The 26,743-nt window shown below is 30.5% G+C and overlaps 1 protein-coding gene and 1 long non-coding RNA gene across 2 annotated transcripts; one reads left to right on the forward strand and one right to left on the reverse strand.

Moving 5' to 3' along the window:
• Positions 1-7,801: 7,801 nt before the first annotated feature.
• LOC124898908 lies at positions 7,802-8,820 on the reverse strand. The gene is made up of 2 exons (XR_007055812.1): positions 8,312-8,820; positions 7,802-8,241 (listed from the first exon to the last, which is right to left on the reverse strand). It is a non-coding gene; the product is annotated as an uncharacterized LOC124898908 (long non-coding RNA).
• On the forward strand, positions 8,678-24,291 carry LOC107870877 (tetraspanin-2). Its single transcript, XM_016717565.2, has 3 exons — positions 8,678-8,727; positions 8,816-9,457; positions 23,859-24,291. The coding sequence occupies exons 2-3, from the start codon at positions 8,960-8,962 to the stop codon at positions 24,156-24,158; spliced, it is 798 nt and encodes a 265-aa protein (XP_016573051.1). The 5' UTR covers positions 8,678-8,727; positions 8,816-8,959; the 3' UTR covers positions 24,159-24,291.
• Positions 24,292-26,743: the final 2,452 nt, after the last annotated feature.

The raw sequence follows: 26,743 nt of genomic DNA on the forward strand, positions 1-26,743 counted from the left end.
ACTTTTAGTGCAAGTCTCGTAGGAGAGGGGGGATTGTAGTATGTAACCAAAACAAGAATGTAAGAACTGAAAATAGCAAAATAAAGAGAGATTGTCACGTGTGTTGTAAACAATGAGAATTGAGGCGTTGGGGTTATGTCCACCTTCTGAGGTATACGTCTCTATTGGCTATGAGTGTGTAGAGTCTTGACATGTAATTGCTTATAGAGAATTGTAGTCGATGGTAAATCCAAGCGTCTCTCGACCTAAACAAGGACTATTTCACTTTAACTCTCTCGAGCTTAAAGCGTGACTAACGGTACGAATTCTCCAAGAAGTTAGTCCAGGTACGGCACTAGCTTTTTAATAGGAAAGGGTGTCCTACTACCTTGACATTATCTCTTTTCCAGACAAATAACTTTTCTCTCGAACAAGTCAGATGTTAGACTGGCGTTGGTCTATGCGTCTTCTTTTCTAGACAAATAACCTTTCTCTCGAACAGGTTAGATGTTAGAATGGCGTGTTCTTGTGTTTGAACCGCAAAGAATGTAGATTTAAGATGAAGAGAATAATGATATAAGCAATATACTTGTCTTGAACTCACAAACTCATAGCTATAGATAGTAACTCATTCGGCTTCCATAACCCCAACTAAGAGATTTAGTTACCCATGAATGCGAAGGATATCACGCTTTGCATGGTGGATGGCGTGAATAGTAGGTGTTTGGCGTGTGGTTTTAGTGATTCCGTAGCAAGTAACGATTCTCTTGTTGTGGAATTTAAGAGTAGAAGAATGAAGAATTGAGAATGGGTTGTAGGAAGATGTCTTAATTGTAAGGAGATGAATGAATTGTCAGAATGTCTCCCCCCCTTTTCTCCTTTCTTTAAAATCTCTAACATGATAGGGTATTTATAATACTCCTATCCTACTCCTACTAAACTAATAAAATAAATAACCAAATCCTAATATACTAATGAAATCCTTGACCCAATTGTACTAGGGTAAGGTTACAAAATTATAATCCAAATAGAATGATGAAACACATAACCTAATTGCACTAGGTTAATGTATTATGGCAAAAATCCAGCTTTGTGTCTGTAAGTCCCAAAGTCTTCAGAAATGCTGTTTTAGCCCGGGACAGATTTTCCATGCAGCAGATTTAGTCCTTTATGCGTCCAGCTCCTTTCCATCTCGTTTGTGAGCTTTCTTTTGCGTCAAGTAAGCCATAAATTGCTGTATTTTGCATCATTTATACCTGAAACTTTCCTAATCACATTTGTTAGCTCATTTACAGGAAAAAGGACTAAAAGTGTACGAAATAGATAATTAGTTCTCGAAACTAGGCTAAAATATGGGCAAAATATATTGATATAGGCGCGTAATTTCGCCTATCATCAGTGACAAAGAAAAGAATAGAGACCAAGTCCCTCTAAAATTGAGCATAAAGACAGCATCTGATTACGCAGTAAGGCAGGCTCTAGCAATATGGAGAGACTCCTCTAGTCAATCTGAGGAATATGAGAAGCAGGAAGATGTTTCCATGTTGGAAGTAGAGGATGAGAAAGTGACCTTTGATTCCCTATTTGTTTTTATGGCAAACATTGGAGATGAAGAAGAAAATGAGGTATCTGAAATTGAGGAACTAGTTACAAAGCTGAAATCTGAAAATTTAAGCTTAGTAAACAACTGGAGAAAGCAAATAGTGTCTGTGATAAAGAGAAAAATAATTCTCTAGAAGGAAATAGAGAAAATTAGGAGCTGGAATTGATACTTTTGACTCTCCAGGTATCTAAAACTGAGCAACAAATTTCTAAGCTCAAATTGGAATTTAATATGGGTGAGTCAACTGGAGAAAGAACATGTTTCTTAGATTAAAGAGAAGAAAGAAGCATTAAAGTTTTAGGTTGAGCTTGAAGAAAAATTAGAGGATTCCTAAAAGCATCTTATGTCTACACTCCATAAGAATGTGGAGTTGGATATGGGACCTAGTCCATCTGAAGGAAGAACTTTACAAATCCCTACAATGGACTATATAGTCTCAGATCCTTTTTAACTTAACCAATCAACGTGCTAATAATAGGCAGGATCTTAGTTATCAAGAAGGAAAACAACTTTGTGGGTCACAAGGAAAAGTTGATCATGATGCTAAGAACAAGGTTCACAAGCCTCTATGTACTCATTGTGGAAGAGATGGGCACACAAAAGAAAATTCTCAAATTTGGATTAGAGCTAGAAAGAATGGCTCTAGATATATTCTGCAAGGATATGCACATTTTATGGGCTTCTAGCCTTAGAAAATTATGAAAAGGAACTCTCTACCTATATGTACAAAGATGTATTTGATCACTCCATTGTCCTTCTACTGGTAACTCAGACTCAAGTGGGTTCCAAATTTGACAAGTGATCATGGTCTCAAGAATGAAGAAGAGAATTGCATCCAGGAATGATAATTAAAAGTGAATGATAAAAAGGCTCAACATTGAAAGGTCTAACTTTAATCTCTCTCTCAATATATTTCAAGATGGAAGCATCTCAGGTAAATTATTCAACTTCAAAGCACCTAATCCATAGTAGAATATAGCTAAAAATCTCCATGACAAAAAGAAAATCCTGTCGATTGAAGAAAGATTGGTGGTGTTGCTGGAGATAAGAGGCAAAAGGCTGAAGAATTGAGATAAGAATGATGATGATTCAAATTACCAATCATTAATCTCAGCTTAAGCAGAAGACCAACAAGAAGGGTGTGCACATGAAAAAGGCAAAAACAAGTTGATCTAATCAATCGGGTTTATCTTATGATTCAGTGTTTCCACTCAAAATTAGATATGCTTAGGAGAAAAATATCCATGATAAGGTAGGTGCATTTTTGTACAATGTAGTATCATGCCTTTGCAAGTCTACACCCATGGGGACAACTTTAGGGGAAAATAATTAAAGTAATCACAAGTTGAGAATTCACTCAAGAAAGAGAGAAACCTGATCCAATCTCTCAGGTTAGTACCAAAATAATGTGCCTCTAAAATTCATAAAATTTCTTTTAAAAAGTTCACATTTTTTTCCTATCAAAACAGAAGTTATCAATCCATGCTAAATGAAAAGAGGCACAAAATACCTTACTCATTAGTCTTTCTTGTGAAATTCTTGAGATTCATAATGAAACCATTCCAGTTGAACCTCTAGACTCCAGTAAAATTCTTGCTGACTTAGCTTTGGATGGTGGCTTAAATAAAGAATCTGACACACAAATTGAACAAGAAACTTCTCAATCAGAAAATTCCCCCTTCCTATGTAAAATAAAATCCTCTAATGCTCCTCAAATCGATGCTCCTTCTAAGAAATTTAAAGGTACTAAAATTTCTGAGAATTTACAAGAACTTAGTTCTCTTATTCCATCATAGTCAAACCCTATAGTTGCCCAACTGGTTGATGAAGAAATTCTTGTAAAGAAGCTTGATCCATTCAGTAACATAAATTGGGTAGCTGAAAATTTATTTTTACTTGGACATGATTCCAAGGAAAGTTTTGGAAGTACGGAAGAGCAAATAGCAAGAGAAAGGGGTGAGTTGAAAAGTAATAAGGAGTTTTAATTACCTTTAAATGAGGAAAATAATTCTGATATTGCTATCACATCTAAGAAAAAAAAACTAGAAGTTCATGATGATAAAATAACCAGGTCCTACGATTTAAAATCTGACAGTCCTGGTGTAAGAAAGAAGAAGCACATAGATGTGAAAAGAAAGAAAGTCTCTGGGGGACCTAGTCCCAAAAAGAGAAAATCTAATTAAAAAAAAAGAGCCAAGTAGTGTCTGAACTATTGGATGCTCAAGAAAGCTTAACCAAAGAAATAGATGAGTTTAGGATTGTGTTGGCAGCAAAATACATTGAAATAGTGCATCTAAAACTACAAAATCAAAAGTTGTTCTCAGAAGGACCCGGTGCCACTGAGAAAATGGCAGTAGAAAATGCAAAGATAAAATCTAAAGAGAAAAGTTGTAGAATATCTGCAGAGGTTCAAGGGTTAAATGCTAAAGTTAAAACTCTCACCAAATAATTGCTAAAAGCTCATGCTGCTGAGGTTTCTAGAATAGACATGTTGCTAAAATCACTATTATCTAAGCACCCTTCTACCTGAGTCCGATTATGTCAATCGACAGCTTTAGTTTCTGGTCTTTGATTCTCTTGTGGCCTTTAAAAGATAGTTAGTTATTATTTTTTTGGTATATGGTATTGGTACTTAATTTCTCAAATTGAATGAATTTTGATTTGTGTGTTTGACTTGTTCCCTCTTTTAAAAACTATTTTACCTTTTAGTGTTGCCCTAGTGACCATGAGTTAACTAATTTGTACTTATTTTTACTCTTAATTGACTTCTAATCCTTTTCAATGATGCCAAAAGGTGTAAATACTGAGTTCATATAGTACGAACCAGGTACTAGGTGCAACTGATACAGATACCTATGATGAATGGAGTTGCAGATTTGAATTACATACTGGTCGGGCAAAGTGGGGTGCTGAGTGCTGAATAGATGAATGAAGAAAGTTATGTTGACAGGGGAAAGTATGCAAATACACTAAATGAAGGTGCATCTTGACATGGGGAAGAAGTGTTTTGGCTGTAAATAATAACAGGGGACTAGGTCCCTGTGTTACATGGTGAAGGAGAAAGCATGATGATTGGGGGAACATTCATCTTCATGTGGTAATCATACTGATTAAATGTGATAAATATGTAATAATGCTCGAATTGTATGGTTTGGTTAATCTTCATCAAAAATGGGGAAAATTGCTATATGTAGTTTTGATAATGAGCAACTGAACTATAAGGGACCAGGTCCCAGGATGTGCAAGGTACACTACAGCTGGCATGCATCATCTACATAGTTTTGTCCTCTTGTGTGACAAACTTACAGGTGTTATTATGTACTGACTCGGATAGCTGATCCAATGATCTTTCAGTCCTAATCATCATTCAGCTATAAAAAGGAAGTGACGTCTCTTCATAAAATCAGTTTTTGCACAAATCTAAAGAGTGAAGTAATGTAGCAAAAACTCTATTTCAACATTGCTTATGTTCTTATCTTTGTAATATGCTTAAAAAGTGAGTAAGTGTTTATGAGTTTTATTGAGTGTTGATTTGTAATCGAACTACTCATGCTATAAGAGTAGTTTTTTCTTTTGTGGGTACTTAGGTAGAGTTACCTAAGGTTGTAAGACTGATTACAGCTAATCAGTAGAGAGGGTCCTTGGTAGAGTTACCAAGATGAGCTTGTAGTAAAGTTTCTATAAGCGAAAGAAACCTAGAGCTAGGTTCATTGAAAGTTGTAATCAAGAGTTTGATTATGGTGTAAGTTGAGTTACTTGTTAGGGAAAGCCATGGATTTTTCATTCCTAGGTTTCCACGTAAAAATCTGTGTGTTTTTACTCTTACTGCATTGCATTTAGTTTTTCTGCACGATTAGTGTTTTTTTGCTTGTGATTAATTTTGAGGGACCTTGTCCCTTACTGTATGGTGCAACCCTGAGGGTTTCAACATTAACTTAACTAATGCAATTGTATAGTTTTGTATGAATATCAAGATGCCTTAACCCTAGAACTTTCTCAATTATTATTTACAATTCTTTTAAACATTGTTAATGTTCAGTGTTACTTTGAGAATTATATAACTCAAACTCTTGTTGGTTACAAATCACACTCGTTCAACTTTAATAGTAACACTTGAATTGGATTGTTTGCTAAATTTCAAGTCCATGAGGGACCAATATTCATCTCGCAAGAACTACTTTATTACTTGCACGACCATGTACACTTGTATGTATAGTTGGTGGAACCAGGTATTTGAATACTTGAACTTGTAGCTTGTAGAGAGATCTACATTGTTTGATATATGAATTCTCTCTGGCTTCTTGTTAGAACATTGGTGAATCTTCTGAATCATGGGTACCCTTATTTAGAATAGTAGAATTGAGGAGTGTGAAGAGGACAAACTTCTCTTAGCCAATCAAATCTAAATGACAAGGTGATATTTGATTAGTTAAAATATGTCACTCATACACGTGACACATTTTTATTGGTCTTTCATCTCTCTAGGCATGATATGTAATTTTGATATTGGCATGATCCTATTGGATTCTCCGCTTGATTTGGAGTGTCACATTTTTTGATACGTGACACCAAATTGGGCCTCTAAAATAAGATGACAAGTAGGGATTAGCAAAGTGGGGCCATTTATAGCTCAAATCAATAGACTAGACCAACAAAAATTGCACTTTATTAAATTCATATATTTATTTAACTTAAACAAGTAATCCAGATATATTAATCAACATACTTTATTGGATTAATATAATTTGAACATAACATAGTTGAAATCTCATAGGGATTTACCTTTAATAAAACTTTATTGTACAGAGGAGTGTATAACCACCTCGTATAGTTTGCATAATATTTTATACTGAGTGTATAATATTGTACATTATTTGTAGGAAATTGGAATGTTTTAGTATGTTATATAATGGGGGCAACATGGGCAAAACTGAAAAACCCTAACCCTATTGGCAAATGACTACTTCCACCGCCGGTGGGACTATCCCAATGGGGGAATTCCCAGCATTACCATCCAAGATCATCCCCAACATTGTATCACCCAGACCACCAACCCTAAGCATACCGGATTTTTCAAATATACTTAAACCTACACCTACCCTTAGCACACCAACAACACCCCAAAAAATAGTTATTATGTTGCGTGAAGAACCAAATATTATGTGGAAATCTTCTAAGGCTAAGGCATTGATAGTAAAAGAAAACCTACAATATGCAATAGTTAAAAAGTTCTCATATATGGAAAGCCCGATATAAGGAAATTCAAAATTGATTAGGCTGACTAGTCTTGAAGATATGTACAACTATTGTCAGCTTCAACTTATTATATGACAGAAAGAGAGATGTATTGGCAGATAACAACCCTTAAATGGGATCCATGGTTTGAACCAGATGTAGAGACTACAATAGGTGTTGCATGGATTTCATTACCGGGCCTTCCTCCAAACATCTTTGCAAAGGAAGCAATTTTCTCTATTGTATTTATAGTAGGGAAACCACAATAGTTGATTTAGCAACTAGGAATCAAACATAGCCAAGTTTTGCTAAGGTTAAGGTGGAGGGTGATTTAGTTGCTAAACTACCATAAAGAGTGAGGATTAACGAAAAGGATTATATAATAGGTGAAATTAAGTCATAATGGATTAAAACTCAGTATAAATGTTACCAGGAACATGCTAATGGTACTAAAAGTGAGAAAGACAAAGAGGATTTTCCAAACAGTTGGCAAGGGATTCTGAGGGAGTTGGAGATATATACACCTTCTCTAAAGGTGGTAAAGATTCTATGGGAGTTTCCCAAGTAATTGGATCAAATTTAACACTGATGGAGCTTCGAAGGGTAATCCTGGACCTAATTCTTCTACCTTTTGATTAAGGGATGAGAAAGGTAATTTTTTATATGCAGAATAGAGTCAGATTAAGGATACGACTAGCGTACAGACAGAAATAACAGTTATGCTACAAGCAAACAAATACTTCAACAAAGCAAATTATAATCAAGCAATCATCCAAATGGACTCACTTTGATATACAAAGTCATGCAAAAAGAATGGACACATCCATGGAGTATTGCAGACAAGGTTGAGGAAATAGAGTCTCTGATAGTAGGAAAGCATATAAATTTCAACATATATTAAGAGAAGGAAATAAACAAGTGAATTTCTCAGCTAATAGAGCAATAGATAATGGGAACTATAGTTGTTCAACATTCAACAGTCTTGAAAAGAAGGCTTATTAATAGTGACTAGATACAATGCCCTTACTTAAAAGTATCACCAAGCAAGGGATTGTGAGGCTGGGAAGGCTAAGCATAGTGTTCTTTGCAAATTATAATTACAAAAGCCTCACATGCATAAAAAAGAGTGAAATGCTATCTAGCCTATATACTTCAACCAACAAAAAGGACCCAGCAAAATGAGAGGATCTTAGGTCAGATCAAGCTTTGAGAACCTGGAGCTCGAACTTCCAACATTTGGAGTGATGGATTGAAGCTACCCATGCACTTAATTCCAGCTCCACCTGCACATTGAAGAGGACGGGTATGGAACATAGAGTAGTCGGGTACAGTATCACAACGTACCAGATGAATGAGTAAGCTAACAGGAGACCAGATCCAATATTGTGTTCCAGCGAAAATACACCATCCACCGGATAGCTCAGCTTGGAAAGAAGAGGAGTTAGTCAAATCAATAAGAAAGTAAAGAGAAGGCAAAAGAGGAAGAAAAATTACCCGTGCAAGCTGATAAAGCAAGAAATGGAGGAAATCAGCCAGAAAGATTGATATTCCAAAAGATAATGGCGATGAACTTGGTGTTGATATGCGGCGGCAACGTAGTCTTCAAATGGGAGGGTTTTGTGTAGGAAAGTGGACTATGGTTTTGGAAACCCTACAAAGGGTATGTGTAGAGGGGTATTGGACTCGGGTCACCGAGTTGGGCAACCAGAAAATTTTATCTTGTTTTGTTTTGTATGTGACCAAATAATGGCGTTGGGACCATTGTTTTGTACTGTTTGCTATTCATCAATAAAACCCACAATATTGCTTTAATAAAAAGGGTATATAATATAGTATATTGGCTTTTTTAAACCCTGTTGTAAAAAAAATAACGGGTTATGCGATAAAAACTCTAAAACATGACTACATAGGTTCGATGTGGCTATTCTTTTGTGTATTTTTTTTCTCTTTTGTTGTTGGGTATCTTTATTCTGACGAACAGTTTCGTACTATTTGCAGTCAAAACTATAAATAAACAGAGCTACTCTCTCCAACAATATAACCCTTCGCCAGAATAGACGCATCCTCCACACCACCAAGTTTCCAAATGAAAAGGTGTACCCCTCTTGTGTGAATTGGAAAGACAAGGCATACACAGGCAGCATGCCTTTGAGCAATAACTTAACAGCTTTCATGAACTTCTTGGCATTCATGTGCTCCATCCCTATAATCGCATCAGGCACCTGGCTGGCTTCAAAGCCGGACAACGAATGCATCCACTTGCTCCGATGGCCTGTCGTTTTCATTGGAATTGCCATAATGTTGGTTTCCTTGACTGGCTTTATTGGAGCTTACTGGAAAAAGGAAGGCCTTCTAGGTGTCTACTTGGTGTGCATGGCCCTTCTTATCGTCCTTCTCCTTGTCCTCCTCGTACTTGCCTTTGTTGTCACAGGCACAACTGGCGCTTATATGGTGCCTGGAAGGGCTTACCGTGAGTACAGGCTTGAAGGGTTTTCTCACTGGTTGAGGGATCATATTACTGGCCCTGATAATTGGGGGAATATTAGGGCGTGTTTAGCTGATTCTGCTATTTGCCTTAAGCTTAACTATCAGTATGTAACCGCAGAACAATTCTTTGCTGCTGATCTCTCACCTCTTCAGGTAATTAAATTCATACCTATTCTTTGTACTCTTCATTTACTTTGATGTTCCATGTTTCAAACAAGATACACAAAGAAGAGAATGAACTAGGTGGATCTGGTGTTTGTGGAATGTTTTAGATACTCCCCAATTTCAATTTATTTGTTTGGTTTTGATTTGAAAAGAATACACTCTTGAATTTTATGACCTTAAACTAAATATATGCAAAATGTACTAAAAATGTTAGTTAAGCTTATGATTTTAAACATGTCACACAGAAAATTGAAATTATAGAGTTGTCAAAAAAGGAAAAGAACTTTTAATTTGAAATAGACAAAATATATGGCTATGAATTAGCAACTATTAGCGAGGATGACATTTATTTTTACTAACAATTAATTTGCGTCTTGATCTCAGGTGTTGAATTAGAACCTTGTTGTCTATCATATTTCTTGCTTCATTTATTATGAAAATTTATTCAGAATAATATTTTAGGTAATCTGATGTAATTATTCTTTTACAATGTCCACATAAAAAGAGTATATTTTAGGACGTAAATGTTGGATAGTTCACGTAAGCAGCTTATTTCTGAATAGAATGTTGCCGAGACTTTAGCACTTAACCAGGCTGGAATAGTTACATTGTACATTAAGTTACAGGCAAAAACAAAAGTAACAAAGTAGCTTTTGCCTCTGGCGACATTTGTTTTCTTCTTTTTTTTAATTCCAAGATGCTTGTTTGACCCTTTGACTAGTGTCTAGTGTTACGCAGACAGATGTCTTATAACTTTATCCTTTCCCCCGCTCAGCACCATCACTTATTCTCCTGTTAGTTGGCTACGCCGTCCCACGCACGGCTCAATGTTGATTCTTAAAAATTTTATATTTTTTTCGTTTAAAAAAGAATTATCTACTTTGACTTGACATAGAGTTTAAAAAAATAAAAAAAAAACTTTCGAATCTTGTGGCTTTAAATTAAAATTGTATCAAATGTACCAAAATGTCCTTTAATTTTGTGATCCTAAACATGTCACGTGGATAGTTGAAATTAAAGAATTGCCAAAAGAGAAAAAGGGGTCAATATTTTTTAAACGGACTAAAAAGAAAAGTAGGTCATTCTTTTTTAAACGGAGGGAGTATTATGCATAAATAGTATAGATATTCGCGTGATGTGCGGAATATTTTTTAAAAAATAAATCATTAGAAATGTTATCTTATTAGTTTGAAATGATAAATTATTTTTTATTATCACATTAATATATTTTAAATTAATATATTGAATACATTTTATAATAAATAATTCATAAAATTACATAGTTCAATTAATTTAGTTGAATTATGTATTCTCCCTTCGCCGCCATCACTCCGTTGCGCCACACCCTTCGTCTTCAACCCTCTCAATCTCTCCTCCAAACAATCTCATAATCAAATCATATCAAAAGAAAAAAAGTAATGAATCATATAATTATCAAAAATAAAAATGATCAGCAGTTTTCTTTATTACATTGTTCACTATCAAATATTATTCGATTGTTAATATTGACTTTTATTAAATTATCAAATTGCTTAATGTAATTATCAAGTAATTTTTAGTATAAAATTATAAATTTATTTTGTTTAATCATGTACTTTATATTTTTTTTTTAATATAAAATGTACGGATAGTAATTTGTGAATTTCAATGAATTTCTTTACTGAAATTCTTTTATTTAATTTAGTCATTATATTCTCAAAGTTAATTCAAAATTCTTATCCCTCACCCCAACCTTCAATATTTGTAAGAAAAATACTATATTTTAATTATTTTCTCCAGAATACATTGAATTATTATTTTTTGTTACATATTAGGTAGCTGAACTTTTTTCTCTTACATTTCAAATTATAAGATATTAAATTTAAATCTAGGTAACTTAAATTCTTATATTCTAATGTTCATTTAATTCTTTGTTTATTGATGCTTTACATGACATACAAAATTTAAAATTTTACTTGTTATAATTTAAAAAATACTTTCTCATTTAATATATGAATTGTATTATACTACTACTACAGATACCAAGTACTACTTCTAATATACATATATACTATGTAATAAAACTACTGCTACAATTTATGATTAGTAGTAGCAGTATATTCTTATATTTTATTTAATATTTTAATAAATTACATTTAGATATACTTTTTAATACAGCTAATAATTAAATGTATCTATAATTTAAAAAAAATATATAAGTTTATCTTTGAGAAGATATTGTATCTCCAATTCAAATTTAAAAAACGAATAGATAACATTAAGAATCCAATTAGAACTCTTTAGTATGATAGCTAACTACTTTTAATATGTAATTTCATATATTTTTTATCTACCTTTAATCTTGTTTTAAACCAAATAACTTTTTTAACTTGCATATTCGACTTCTTTTCCTCCCCTACTCATCTCAATTGAATATTTTGAATACCTTTTTCTACTTATCAATATATTTTTTTGATTATTTTTAACATTATATAATGCTCTTCTCTTTTAATATATATTATGGACTTACATATATACTTATAGAATTTTTCAAACATATTAAATGTTAGGAAGATAAAATAAGTTATCACAATAATATTTTAATTCGAATGATTTTTTTGTATAAGTAATTTTGGAAATAGTATTAATATGTAATTTCATATATTTTTAATTTACCTTTAATCTTGTTTTAAACCAAATAACTTTCTTTAACTTGAATACTCAACTTTCTCTTCTCCCCTACTCATCTCAATTGAATATTTTAAATACATTTTTCTACTTATCAATATTTTTTTTGATTATTTTTAATATTATATAATGTTCTTCTCTTTTGATATATATTATGGACTTACATATACTTATAGAATTTTTCAAATATATTAAATGTTAGAAAGATAAAATAAGTGATCACAATAATATTTTAATTCGAATGATTTTTTTGTATAAGTAATTTTGACAATAGTACTAATAATACAAAATTTTATTTACATATTTGATAATGAAACAAAATCAAAAACTATTTACGCCCCTCTCCTCATATTCACCCCCCCCCCCCCCAAACCCACCCAACCTGGTTGAAAACCCACCCAAAAGAAAAAATCAAAATCATGTATTTTCTATTCTCTTTTAAATTTTTTAAATTTAAATTCAAATATTTCTAATCTTTTAAATTCAAAAGCTATCACAAAATTATTAAAAGAAGATTACTTTCTTATTCTCTTTATTCTATTTTTCTTTAAAATATGTATATTTATATTATAAGTTATATAATTGTATTGAGATAAATATTTAAGATAAGTGATAATAATAATAATAAAATAGTAGTAGTTGTTGTTGTTTTTCTACTCATATTACTACCACTGCTACTAGGGATGTACAGACTAAACCGTCAAGTCAAACTGAACTGACGAATCAAACCAAACCGAGAAAAAAATGACCTATGGTTTGGTTTGATTGGTTTGGCGTTAGAAAAAAAAATCAACCATTCTTGGTTTGGTTTGGTGTTGACAAAAAAAAAAATCAAACCGAACCTGAATCAAACTGACAAAATATATATATATACCGCACGTGTCTTGCACGTGTAACCTTTGATTATTTAAAATTAGATAATTTTGTCTATTGCGAAAGCTTATATAGATATTTATATATAACTTTATTATAAAAATTTAAATAGTAATATACTCAAATAGAGTGGATTATAAATTTTTACAAAGATATCTAATTATAATAACATTGCTTGCTTACAAATCTTATGCCAAAAAAAGACTAAAATTGGACACAACAGTAAAATTAAAACCTTATCAATTGCATGCACAAAAGATGATAAAAGAAATATTCCTAGAGAAAATAATGCAATGTTGTCGAAGGAAAAAATAATTGAGAGAATAATACCTTAAAAATTTGTGATGAAGAATGTTGAATAACAACCTTTGATATATAAGCATTCAGATCCTCCTCCTTACATAAATATCAGTCGAATTTTCGTGTTCATATCTTAAATCTATATAGTCAGATTTTTTAAGTAAATATTTGAATTAGATTTAGTTGAATTCCTACATCTACATTTGTATGTGGTTGCATATCATCAAATCTTTAAATTTAGATTATGAAGATCAAATATCCACATGTGGTTACAAGCAACCAAGACATTCACATATAAACTAAAACCAACTCAATCAAATCCAACCTTTGATAGAGAAAGGTACAATGCATAATGTGATATTGGTAAAAATGACTAGACTACAAACAACTTTTTTTCTTCGATTTTGTTTTGTTCTTTGAAATTTCATAACCGCCTTTTTTATGTTATTCTCATAAATTAGTAGTACGATTTTCTTTAACATAAATAACAATTAATATGTCTCACTTACAAATAATATGGATTTCTATAGTGGTTGAATTGTACATAAAAGTTATGATATGATACCGAAATTATCAAGAAGACAAAAAAACACACTCAAAACAGTCCACAAATCAGAAGATTCAAGGACCGTTTAGAGACCACACTCGGATTCAAAAATAACAACAACAATGACGAGATAAAGGGTGTGTTTTAACACCGAAACAGCCAACCCAAAGTAAGATTAACAACAACAATATGAAAACCAGATAAACAACAATAAGGATATAACAATGACAACAAGTCACGGGTTACAATACTAGAACAAGAACACCAACAATTAGAACAAAGTAAAGATAAAAAGATAGATAAATGGAGATATAATATTAATAATCCAAGAGCTTATTCCACTCTTGGACCTTTAATACCACACACAACATAAGCCTATCTCTTATGTGACCTCAAGGGAACCGAAATCCCCAAGCAACCAACGTTTCTAAGCAAGCTACCAACACAAGGATTCCACCTTGCAAGACACTATATGGTGCTCTCAAAATATATCATCAAAATCTAAATGACAAAATGACCTAATTGTTCTATTTATAGGCTAGGGCAACACTTGTTACATAAATGACCAAAAGGCCCTTAATGAGCCCAAACAAAGGGGATTGACTTCTTGGACAGCTTTGGAGTGTTGGGACTTGTTCTTTAAACTTCAAAGCTTGTTGTTTGGTTAGGCAGCCCCACAAGCTCGGGTCTTCCCTCACGTCTTCATGTCTTCGAGTGCTAAGATACCTTGTTGACTCGTAGCATCCTCCCTTCCTTAGAAAGGATTCGTCCTCAAATTCGAACCTTGCAAAATAATAGGAAGGACAAGCAAACACAAGTTCCTCAAGGTGTGAGGGTTAGGATTAGTGTAATCAATCATAGCATCATGCCAAGGTGGCTCAAATTTCACATATAACCAAACATCCCTCGGGTTCTCAAAAATGACACACCAATCACAGGAAACCTGAAATACATACAAGACATGCTTAGCATCAACATAACCATGCCCACACAATGCATACACGTCATTCCCGAATATGGTTTGAAAAGAATCAATATAATATTTCAAATGGTCACCGGGATTAAAGGGGTAGAGTGTCCATGGACACGGGTGGAGGACATACTTTCTTTCCCCAAGACTACCACCATTACACTTATTGACACCCTCTATACTAACATGATCTACAACAAAAACAACTAGAGGTTCATCTTTAGTCAATCAGCCAACATGTTCAAGATCACCATTTTCACACACAAGTTGGTCTTCATGACTTCCATAAGACAATGTACTATCACTTGCCACAATGGCTTCAACACTAGATGGATCAACTAGTGTTTCCACAATATCAAGTTGTACATTATCATCACCAAATGGAGACACATTCAGCTCACCTAAAGGCAAACTATCATCCACACTTAGTTGGATACTAGCCTCATTCACTAGAGTACAAGAGTTAGTTTAATTACCTTGTAGCTTATGTGGAGCATGTCCACTCACGGGAACTTGATTAGGAAAGCTTGGTTGCTCTATCAAGTTATCTAACTCCTTGCAAAGAGAGATTTCCATCCCTTTCATTTTTCCTTCCACTCGGTCCATTATTCGTTCCATTCTCTCCATTCGACTACTAAGGTCATGTTTCATACCCATTATGGCAGCCATTAAATCGCTCATAGTCACATTTCCCGATGTAATAGTACCTATTAAGAACACTAAAACATAATAAAAATAATAACATGTTAATGTTAGCAAAATTCAGTCCAAAAGTCGACTTAAAACAGTCCACAATTCCTCACTTTCACACTTTGACATTTTCACTCTATTGGTCTCACAAGCGTTGATAACTCGTTTATACTCCAATGAGGTTACTTGGTCCCAATTGTGGCTCGAGGTTAGAGTAGATTCTTGTTTGAAACGACTCAAACAAGTAATGTACAAACTTGAACCAAAAGATACTACGACTCAAAAACGAGAAAAGCACAAAACAAACAACGTTAACACGAAGAAGCATATTCAAAAACTAATTTACAATCTAGTAGAGGAGTACTAGCTTGTCGATTAGTTATTAGAGTCAACAAACGAAACTAGGAACCAACAATAAGAAACTAAGAAAATTCAAATTTGAGCCAAAACTTGTTGTGTGAACAGTAACAGTGATGTGGCGGTCACATATTGGTTGTGGCCTTGCAATTTTTTATTTTCCAAAATTGGAAGTCTTGAACAATTGGTGATTTGGAAATTGTGGGAATTGTTTTGGAGGGAAACAAGTCTTGAAATCCTCTTCAAATTCAAAAGAATAGAAGACCTGACTTTTTGCACTAGTTCTCTAAAACAAGGTCCTTAAAACAAGAAAAGTTGTTGAGAAGTGATTGACTAGTTGATAGATGATTGCAAGTCTTACAAGACTAACAAGTTTTCACCTTTTTTCCCTCACCTTTTTAAGATCTAGTAGTCACTTTATTCATCAAGTTATGAAGGTTGTAAGAATATCAAGAACATCTTCATCAACCACCAAGAACTCAACAATCCAAAAGTCCACCTATAACAACAACAATGCCAACAAGTCACGATTAAAACCACAATGAACAACAACATTCGTCCACTCTTCAAGTTCACAACAACAACTCTAACAAGTTCAAGTCAAGTTTAGATTTTAGACTCAAAGTGTTAGTGAACAAGAAAGCCAACACTTAGAAACAACTAAACAAACAAAAATTCATGGCCAATACACAACAAGAACACAATTTTCGGCCAAGAACACCAAATGGATAGTTTTGTAATTTTCTGGAAATTTCAATTTTCAACCTTTTTTTTTAATTTTCAACCAAGGGGGCCAAGATTGGTGTTGTAGGAACAAAACCAAAGATGGCTTTGATACCAAATGATACCGAAATTATCAAGAAGACAAGAAAACACACTCAAAATAGTCCACAAATCCAAAGATTCAAGGACCGTTTATAGACCACACTCGAATTTAATAATAACAACAACAATGACGAGATAAATGGTGTGTTTTAACACCAAAACAGCCAACCCAAAGTAAGATTAACAACAATAATATGAAAACCAGATAAACAACAACAAGGATATAACAATGACAACAAATCACGGGTTACAATACTAGAACAAGAACACTAACGATTAGAACAAAGTAAGATAGAAAGATAGACAAGTGGAGATGTAATATTAACAACCCAAGAACTTATTTCACTCTTGGACCTTTAATACCACACACAACATAAATCTATATCTTACGTGACCTCAAGGGAACTGGAATCCCCAAGCAACTAACGTTTTTAAGCAATACCAACACAAGGATTCCACCTTCCCATAAGGATTTCACCTTGCCACAAGGATTCCACCTTGCAAGACACTCTATGGTGCTCTCAAAACATATCATCAAAGTCAAAATGATAAAATGACCTAATTGTTCTATTTATAGGATAGGGCAACACTTGTTACATAAATGACCAAAAGGCCCTTAATGAGCCCAAACAAAGGGGATTGGCTTTTTGGACATTTTTGGAGTATTGGGACTTATTCTCTAAACTTCAAAGCTTGTTCCTTGGTTAGGCAGACCCAAAAGCTAGGGTCTTCCTTCATGTTTTCATGTCCTCGAGTGATAAGATGCCTCTTTGACCCGTATCACGATATTATAAAAAACATGACTCATAAATAAAAAAGAATTTAACCTCCTATCCTAATTCGTGACCCTGATATATTTTTTTTAAAAAAATAGGATTGGGGCCCTTTTTATGTCACGATAATCAAAATTATGTCACGATTGAGCAAAGAAAGTTAAAGAAAAAAGAGCAATGAACCTTTGATTTTTGACAACTTCATTCAACGGCAACATACTTATCCAATTTTTCGATTAGAAACTTTCAACTAAAAGAGAAACACAAGAAATTATCAAAAAAGAGAATCAATGTCAATTGTTGATTATTATTCTTCATATATAATCATTAAAGGTATGATTTAAAAGAAAAAAATAAAGGTAAAAGGGATGATGATAATGATAGTAAGAAAACACGTGAATCAAAACTAAAATAAAAAGCAAAAGTACAATATAAGAATTTGTTTTGTATAAATTTTGATCCAAAATATTACTTAAATAGAATTATAAATAATATTTTTTAGATAAGGCAAAATTCTATTTTTAGAAGTACTAAATATTACCAGATTAAATAATCAAAATCAACAAATATATGTTATTAAATCCTAAAACTCATGCGTAGGAACAATAAATTAAATTTATTCTATTTATCAAGTTTTCCTTTTATAAATCATATAATTAAATATAAGTTTTTCCGCCTTTATTTTTTTACGTGCACAATGATTTCTTCCTTTTTTAACTTTGACTTGTCCTACAATTTTATTCATAGTATTCTACTTATTCTTCTTTATAATTTTAAATCATGAAGTACTAGAAGTTTTTAGTTTATTAGGATTTTTTCTATATATTTTAGGAGTTATTAAATCCTTTTCATATTTTTTAGGAGTCTTTAATCTAATTAAATAATAAATTAAGAAAAATAGTAAAAAGATATTTTTATCTATTGCAGAGGCTTCTAATGAAGGGCAAAAAGTTCAAACGTCATTTTTAAGGCCCTTCACACTTTTAATATAGTATACATATAATATTCTAACTTTTTTATACATAAAATATTAATTATAAACTACTTTTTAAATAATTTTTCAACTAGTTTTATTAATTTCCAATAATTTGAAAGTAGATGTAGATATATATATAGATTTGGGCCTTTAAGTTGTAATATTTATCCATTAATTGCTAATTAAATGATCCAAAACCCAATATAAACTTAAAACCTAAACTTTTTATTCTTCATCTCACTTTTTAGTTTCAAGAGAGTTTTCCGCTCCTCATTTTTTCATAATTATGATTTTTCATTAGCACATGAGTGAAAACATATTTGATCTAATCACAATATAATTGTAAAAACTAAATATTATTTAAAAAAACCCAAAAAAAACTGAAAATCCCGAAAAAACCGACTAAAACCAAAACCGAAAAAACCAATTTTATGTTGGTTTGATTTGGTTTATAGTTTTAATAAACCGACATGATTGGTTTATTTTTTTTTTAATAAAAACCGAAACAACCTGACCTATGTACACCCCTAACTGCTACTACTAAAACTATCACTACTCTAGCATATTTTTTAATACACTTATTTTTAGGCTACACTTTATAAGTAATTAAATCTTCTTATCTTATATTTCAAAATATAAAATATTGAATTTAAATTTAAGTTAATTAATTTTTATATTATAATGCTCATGTGACTTGTTGTTTATCGAGATTTCAGTTGTGTGATTTTAAAAAATATAAACAACAAATAAAATTAGTAAATATTTTTATATATAAATATAGATTTTCAAGTAAACTGATGAAAGAATAAATCAATTGCAATATTTAAATGCATATAAATCTTTTTTTATAACCTTCTTAAAATAGAGTGGATATGTAAATCTGATATAGAAATATATTATATTTGAACACATAAAAATATTTGCATTCATTCCTTACACAAATAGTTTGATAACTTTTTTTTGTATATTTCAACTCTTAATTGTACTTGCTGATTTCTCAAATATTCATTTTGCATTTTGGACAGATTTATATGCATAAGATTTGTGAAAATTTCAGCTTCCTTGGATACATCTGTGCAAAAAATAAATATAGTGTTAATCACAAAAACAGTAAAGTTACTATAAAATTTAATCAAGTATGAGAACATACCTTTCTAATCTATTCAGAGAAATCTAATGAGCATTACCTTTTTTTTTTTTTTAATCCATGGTAGGTACATTTGTTTCAAAAAATAAAATATTAATCATAAATAATAATAATAATAATAATAAAATAACTCAAAATATACATTGATAATTAATAAAACAAATATGATGAGCATTACCTGTAATTTTTTTTAGCTATGGTAGATATATCTGTGACAAAAATTAAATATAATGTTAATCATAAATAACAATAAAAAAAAATTAAAAGCTAAATCAAACATCAACATACTTTGATAGTTATTCAAAGATAATTTCAATAACAATAATGAAAATATTCTTGTGAATAAAATGATCATATAAATTTTTTCGAGATAAATACAATCTAAATATGAAAATAATTGTATCTGACAAAAAAAAAAGAAGAATGGAAGAACGCTTAAATGATACTATATGTATTGAATGAGATATATATAGGAGGTTACAAAAATGGATATTTATGTCAGCCAAAATTTCAGTCAAATTCAAAATTTAAATATGTCACATATCAATTTGTTAGAAAAGATAAGATTCTAACTTATCATTATCTAAAATTTAGAATTTTAAAATTTTAAAAATAGAAAATCATTGGAGAAGTTACATTCAAACTTGAAAAATACATAATTAACATTTTATTAGGAATTCAAACTCATTTAATTGATTTACACACCAAAAAAAAGACACTTTAAAAATTCTTTTTTTTTTGGTTTCCCAAGGTATCCCCACAGCCGGCAGCCGTGAGACTAATCATTTGTTCATCTGTCAACGCACTAAGCGGTAGGGAACTGACACTTTAAAAATTCTTAATAGTGTTTCTATAGTGTTTTAACGTGTTTTTAATAGTGTTTTAATTATTATTATTATTATTATTATTATTATTTCCACTTTCCAATTTGATTTAATTGTTTAATTTTCTTTTTATCTTTTGGACTGGTAACCTTAGACTCGATTTAGTAATAGGTTTGGGTTTTTGGACTTTTTAAATAAAAGGGCCTAGAGTCCATCTTTAATTTAAAAATTATTATTATTAATATTATTATTATTCTTATTATTATTATTATTATTATTATCCTACTTCTACATACTACGTACTAACCCAACTGCTCATATTACTATACTACTAATTATTATTATTATTATTTTAATAATATTTTTATCTTTTATTAATATGTAATTAAATTATATTTAAATACTTTTTATAATTTATAGAATTTAAATTTTAAAAGAGATAAGTTTGAAATAGTAAAAGTCATTTAGAACACCTTAAGCATGATTTCTATTTTTAATATAATAATTTTTTTTTTAAAAGAAGGATAATATTTTTTTTAAAGAATAATAACATATTTCAAATTCAATTTTAGAGCTTAGTTAGGACTCCTTTTTTTTCCTCTTTTATTTTCAAATTCAAATTTTTAATATTCTTTATTACAAAATTTTTATTACAACACTTAATAGTTTTGTCTTAGAATTGCAGCGTGGCTTAACAATAGCTTGCCACGTGGCTTCCTCTTGTGCTTCGTCCTCTTCGTTATAATACATACATACATACATATATATATATATATATATATATATATATATATATTATCATTGAATTAAATTTTTTATTTGTTTGGTTGATAAATTCTTAGTTAAGCATATATTATATTATTTAGATTAATGAAATATGTATAAAAATATTTTAGGTTGTTAATATGACACTCATATAATTTTGAGAGACAATAATTTTTTTTTTTAATATTTACAGTTGTTAATTATTGTGATTTATAATACTTTTCAAATAGTAATTATCAAATATATGATAAAATATTTTAAGTTAGTTCATTATTGTATTTTAGAATATATTTTATGTAATTTTAAAATAATACATGTCACTATCCTGGTCCAAATTTTTGAGGTACTGATAATAAATTATATTTTAAAAATATTTAAGTTTTAATTATTGTGATTTATAATTCTTCTTTTTCTATTTCAATTTAAGCGACACTGATATAATTTTGAGAGTCAACGAAATATTTTATATATTTTAATTTTTGTAAGTTGTTAATTGTTGTGATTATTAATTTTTTTTATAGATATTTTAAATTGTTAACTATTATAATTTATAATAATCATTATATAATTTTCAAATAATATAAGTTACCCTCCTTGACCAAACTTTTGTGGCATTGATAGTCTATTACATTTTTAAAAATAATTTAGTTTTCTTAATTTTGTGATTTATAATTTTTTTTTCATGTATTCCAATTTAAGCGACGCAATGCTTAGATGGTTAGAAACAACAAAGAAGACATATTTTAAATGACTTATAATAATTAATTAGAAGTTATATAGCAAAATTACTATAAATGTATTTGTATAAAAAAATTAAGTGGGCTCATATAAAATGTCAAGTTAATTTAACATTAAATATTATTAATTTTTTAATGCTTAAATAACTTATAATAATTAATCAGGAGTGGATATAATAAAATTATGGTTGAAACAGTTGAAACAACTAAAACAAATATGTCATAAATATTTTTTTATTTTTTAATTAAATATTATTAATTTTTTAATACATAAATGACATATAATAATTAATTAGGGGTGATATAGTAAAATCACGGAGCAAGCAGGTGAAATAACGACAAGCAAACATGACAACGGTCTCTTGCCTGCTCACTGTCACATCTGTATAAGAGAATATTAGAAGTCACAGTGAGCAGGCAGGAGACCGTCGACATGCTTGCTTGCTGATTTCTCTGTAATTTTACTATATCACTCCTAATTAATTATTATATGTTATTTATGTATTTAAAAAATTAATAGTATTTAATAAAAAAATAAAATAGACTTTTATGACATGTCTGCTTCAGATCTTTCAATTATAATTTTACTATATCACTCCTAATTAATTATTATAAGTCATCTAAATATTAAAAAATTAATAATATTCAATATTAACTTGATGTCTTATTAAGACCCACTTAAATATTTTTAACAAGTACTTTTATAATAATTTTTCTATATTACTTCTAATTAATTATTATACGTTATTTAAGATATGTCTGTTTCACCGCTTCAATCATTAATTTATTATATCACCTCTGATTAATTATTATGACCATCTAAGCATTGTGTCACTTAAATTGGAAGACAAAAAAATTATAATATAAATCACAATAATTAAAAAATAAATTATTTTAAAAATATAATTGACTATTAATGCCATGAAAGTTTGGTCAAGGAGAGTAACATATATTATTTGAAAATTATATAAAAACTATTATAAATTATAATAGTTAATAACTTAAAATATCTAAAAAATAATTAATCTATTATAGATTTCAAAAGATAAAAATATATTAATCATAATAATTAACAACTTAAAAATTTAAAAGATATAAAATATTAAGTTGGCTCTCAAAATTCTATAAGTGCCACTTAAATTGAAATAGAAAAAATGGAATTATAAATCTCAATAATTAAAAACTTAAATTCTTTTTTAAATATAATTGACTATCAATGACATAAAAATTTGGGCAAGAAAAGTAACATGTATTATTTGAAAATTGCATAAAAGATATTCTAAATTACAATAATTAACTAATTTAAAATATTTTATTATATATGTGATAATTACTATGTGAAAAAGTAATATAAACGACAATAATTAACAATTTTAAATATTTTTTTAAAAAATATAAAAAAATTTGATTGTCTCTCAAAATTATATGGGTGTCATATTAACAACTTAAAATATTCTTATACAAATTTCATTATTTTAAATATAATAATATATATCTAACTAAAAATTTATCAGCCAAACAAATGAAAGTTTTAATTAAATGATAGAATTGACATATAATAAAATTTTCAAGGATCAACATTAGTCCGTTCGTAGCACGGCATAGCCACCTAGTAAATAAATAAACATGAAGGAGATTTATTTGGATGTTAAGTGTATAGTTGTATAAATGGAAATATTTTTATTTAATTATGTACATATAGAGAGAAGAAGGATAAATATAGAATCGACAATGTAAGCATCTTTTATATATTTCATGAGGTTCTACGAGAAATCAACCTACCTTATTTCAATTGAGGAAATACCTATTAACTAATTAAAAACGAATTGAGCTAAACACGTTAATCTAGAAGGTTTTTCAGCTTTTATTAATTGCGTGTCATATATATTCCCATTGTCTTCTAACACTTGCTTTTTTCTTCGATTAACTATATTTCAGTCAGGATGTTGTAAACCTCCAACTATTTGTGAATATCAGTATATGAACCCAACCCTGTGGATTAACCCAACACATGCAATAGTAGATACTGATTGCTCTATCTGGAGCAATGATCCAAGTCAATTATGCTACAGCTGTGATTCTTGCAAAGCTGGCCTACTAGGGAATGTCAGAAAAGAGTGGAGGAAATCTATTCTCATTCTCATCATAACTTTAGTGATTCTCATCTGGGTTTATCTCATTGGTTGTTGTGCTTACAAGAATACTCTAAATAAAGCAAATTCCAAAGGTCACAAATAGTTTTAGCCTGCATTTACTTTTGTGTTCTCTATTCCAACTCCTAAATATATAAGGGGACACTTATTTTAGTATTTTGTGCTAAGGGGAAGAAAATGACGGTTTTGCCATATATGTTTAATTAATTTTCAGTTTCTGACTTGAGCTGCTAATTAATTTCAATATCAACGATTGTATAGATATTTTGCGTTGCACCATGCACGATATATTGATTAAAGGTATGATCTCAAAGGAAACGGTTGTAAATATTCTATGCTTATATATTTCATTGGCCAAATTGGGAATCGAATCCAACGAGCAACTTGTTTACTTTATTCTTTCTGGCCGGTGGAGGACAAGATTCCCTTTCTTTAATCAATTTTTATCAATATTATTACTACAAGTACAGGCTTTAAGGTTCGATTTCCATCAATTTCGTGATAAAATCAAAATTAAAATAAATTTAGTTGTTTTCTTAAACTCCTTTTAAATTCAATGAAATATAATTTTATATCTATCAGTTTCGTATGGTTCTTAGGAAAAATAATGAAATTTCTCTCTTTTATTTTTTTTCTACAGTTAGAAAAGAATTGCCATCATTTCCTGACATGTAATCCGTTATTAACTTTTAAATGTACTGACTATAATTTTTCTGAATTATTGAGAAAATTTGTTAATATCTATAAACTTTAATCAAGTGAACGGAGGTCATAAAAAAAAAAATAGAAATTTAGGTAAATTTCACAGTTATTTCTTCGAATAAACGTATTAGAATTCATGGCTTGATCATTTAGTAAATGAGTCTAAGGTATAATTATTTATCCTATCGGATGGATACATACATGAGAAATTGAAGGAAATGTGTCTTTTAAGTATTGAATGAAGAATTGGTGGCATTGACCAACTTAAAGGGTCAAACATCATTAGGAAACTTGATTAAGTTAATTATGGACTTGATTAATATTTTAAAAACTTCCTAATCTTTTTAAAAATACAAATCAACCCACACCCCTCTTCAACCCAAATCAACCAGTTTCTCTCCTTTCTCTCTCTCGACAGCTTCTCTGAACTCTCTCCCAACCAACAGTTCTGCAAAATTCTCCCTTCAATCCCCGACGACTTCAACCTTCGGCGAAAAATAGTCGGGCGAGTTCCCTTTCAACTTTCAACCGTCAATCAACGTGAAGACTTCTCCAGCGACAACAACTTCGAGTTCTTCGTTGTTCCATTTCCCTTTTCACAAGTAAAAAATTATGAAGAAACAGAGGAACTTGAGTCAACTACTCTTCTAGTATAGAAATGTGGACTAAATAAAACCCTAATTTTTGGCATTTCTTATTCTTGTTGTCGTACTGTTGATTCGAATTTGTTGGTGATTTTGGTCATAGTTGATGTTCTTAGTGTGTGTGTGTGATGTGTTGGTGTTGCTAGGTTGATTTGTTGTTTGTCTTGGTAAAAATGGTATTGCAACAGATGAAATATTTGATACAACACATAATAAATCTGATGCGATAGATGAAGAAATTTGATACAACAGATGAAAATATCTGATGCAACAAATTAAAATCTGATGCAACTATGAAAATCTGATGCAACAGATAAACAATCTAACAGATCATCCATCTGTTGCGACAGACGACTCTTCTGTTTGATAAAATCTAAACAATATTGATCTAACAGATAAATTATTTTGCAACAGATGAGTGATATGTTTTAACCGATCAGTGATTTATTTTTATTGTTTCCAACGGTTTACACATCCGTTGCAACAGGTTAGTTATATGTTGCAACATATAACATACCTGGTGCAATATATTAATGATCTGTTTTTATAGTTTCCAACGGGTTACTCATCTGTTGCAACATGTTGGTTATATATTGCAATAGATAAACTACCCAGTGCAACAAATTAGTGATTTGTTTTTATGATTTCCAACAGTTTACTCATCTATTGTAATGGTTGGTTATATATTGCATCAGATAAAATACCTGGTGCAACAGATTAGTGATCTATTTTTATTATTTCCAACGGTTTATTCATTCGTTGCAACAGGTCGGTTATATGTTACAACAGATAACATACCTAGTGCAATAGATTAGTGATCTATTTTTATTGTTTCTAACGGTTTACTGACCGTTGCAACAGGTCGGTTATATGTTGCAACAGATAACATACCTGGTGCAACAGATGTGTGATCTGTTTTTATATTTTCCAATGGATTACTCATCTGTTACAACAGGTTGGTTATATGTTGCAATAGATAAACTACCTGGTGCAATAGATTAGTAATCTGTTTTTACTGTTTCCAACGGATTACTCATCCTTGCAACAGGTTAGTTATATGTTGTAACAGATAAACTACCTGGTGCAACAGATTAGTGATCTGTTTTTATGGTTTTCAATGATTTACTTATCCGTTGCATCCGGGTTGGTTATATGTTGCATCAGATAAAATACTTGGTGCAATAGATTAGAGATCTATTTTTATTGTTTCCAACGGTTTACTCATTACATCTGGGTTGGTTATATGTTGCATCAGATAAAATACCTGGTGCAACAGATTAGAAATTTGTTTTTATTATTTCCAACAATTTACTCATCCGTTGCA

Source organism: Capsicum annuum, chromosome 5 (genome assembly GCF_002878395.1).
Source record: "Capsicum annuum cultivar UCD-10X-F1 chromosome 5, UCD10Xv1.1, whole genome shotgun sequence".
Taxonomy (NCBI): Eukaryota; Viridiplantae; Streptophyta; class Magnoliopsida; order Solanales; family Solanaceae; genus Capsicum; species Capsicum annuum.

Bases quoted from the DNA above. Each gene is read 5' to 3' on its own strand.
- LOC107870877 (XM_016717565.2), top strand. From the start codon at position 8,960: ATGCCTTTGAGCAATAACTTAACAGCTTTCATGAACTTCTTGGCATTC. The intron at 9,458-23,858 runs GTAATTAAATTC...ACTATATTTCAG, and splicing joins CTGATCTCTCACCTCTTCAG to TCAGGATGTTGTAAACCTCC.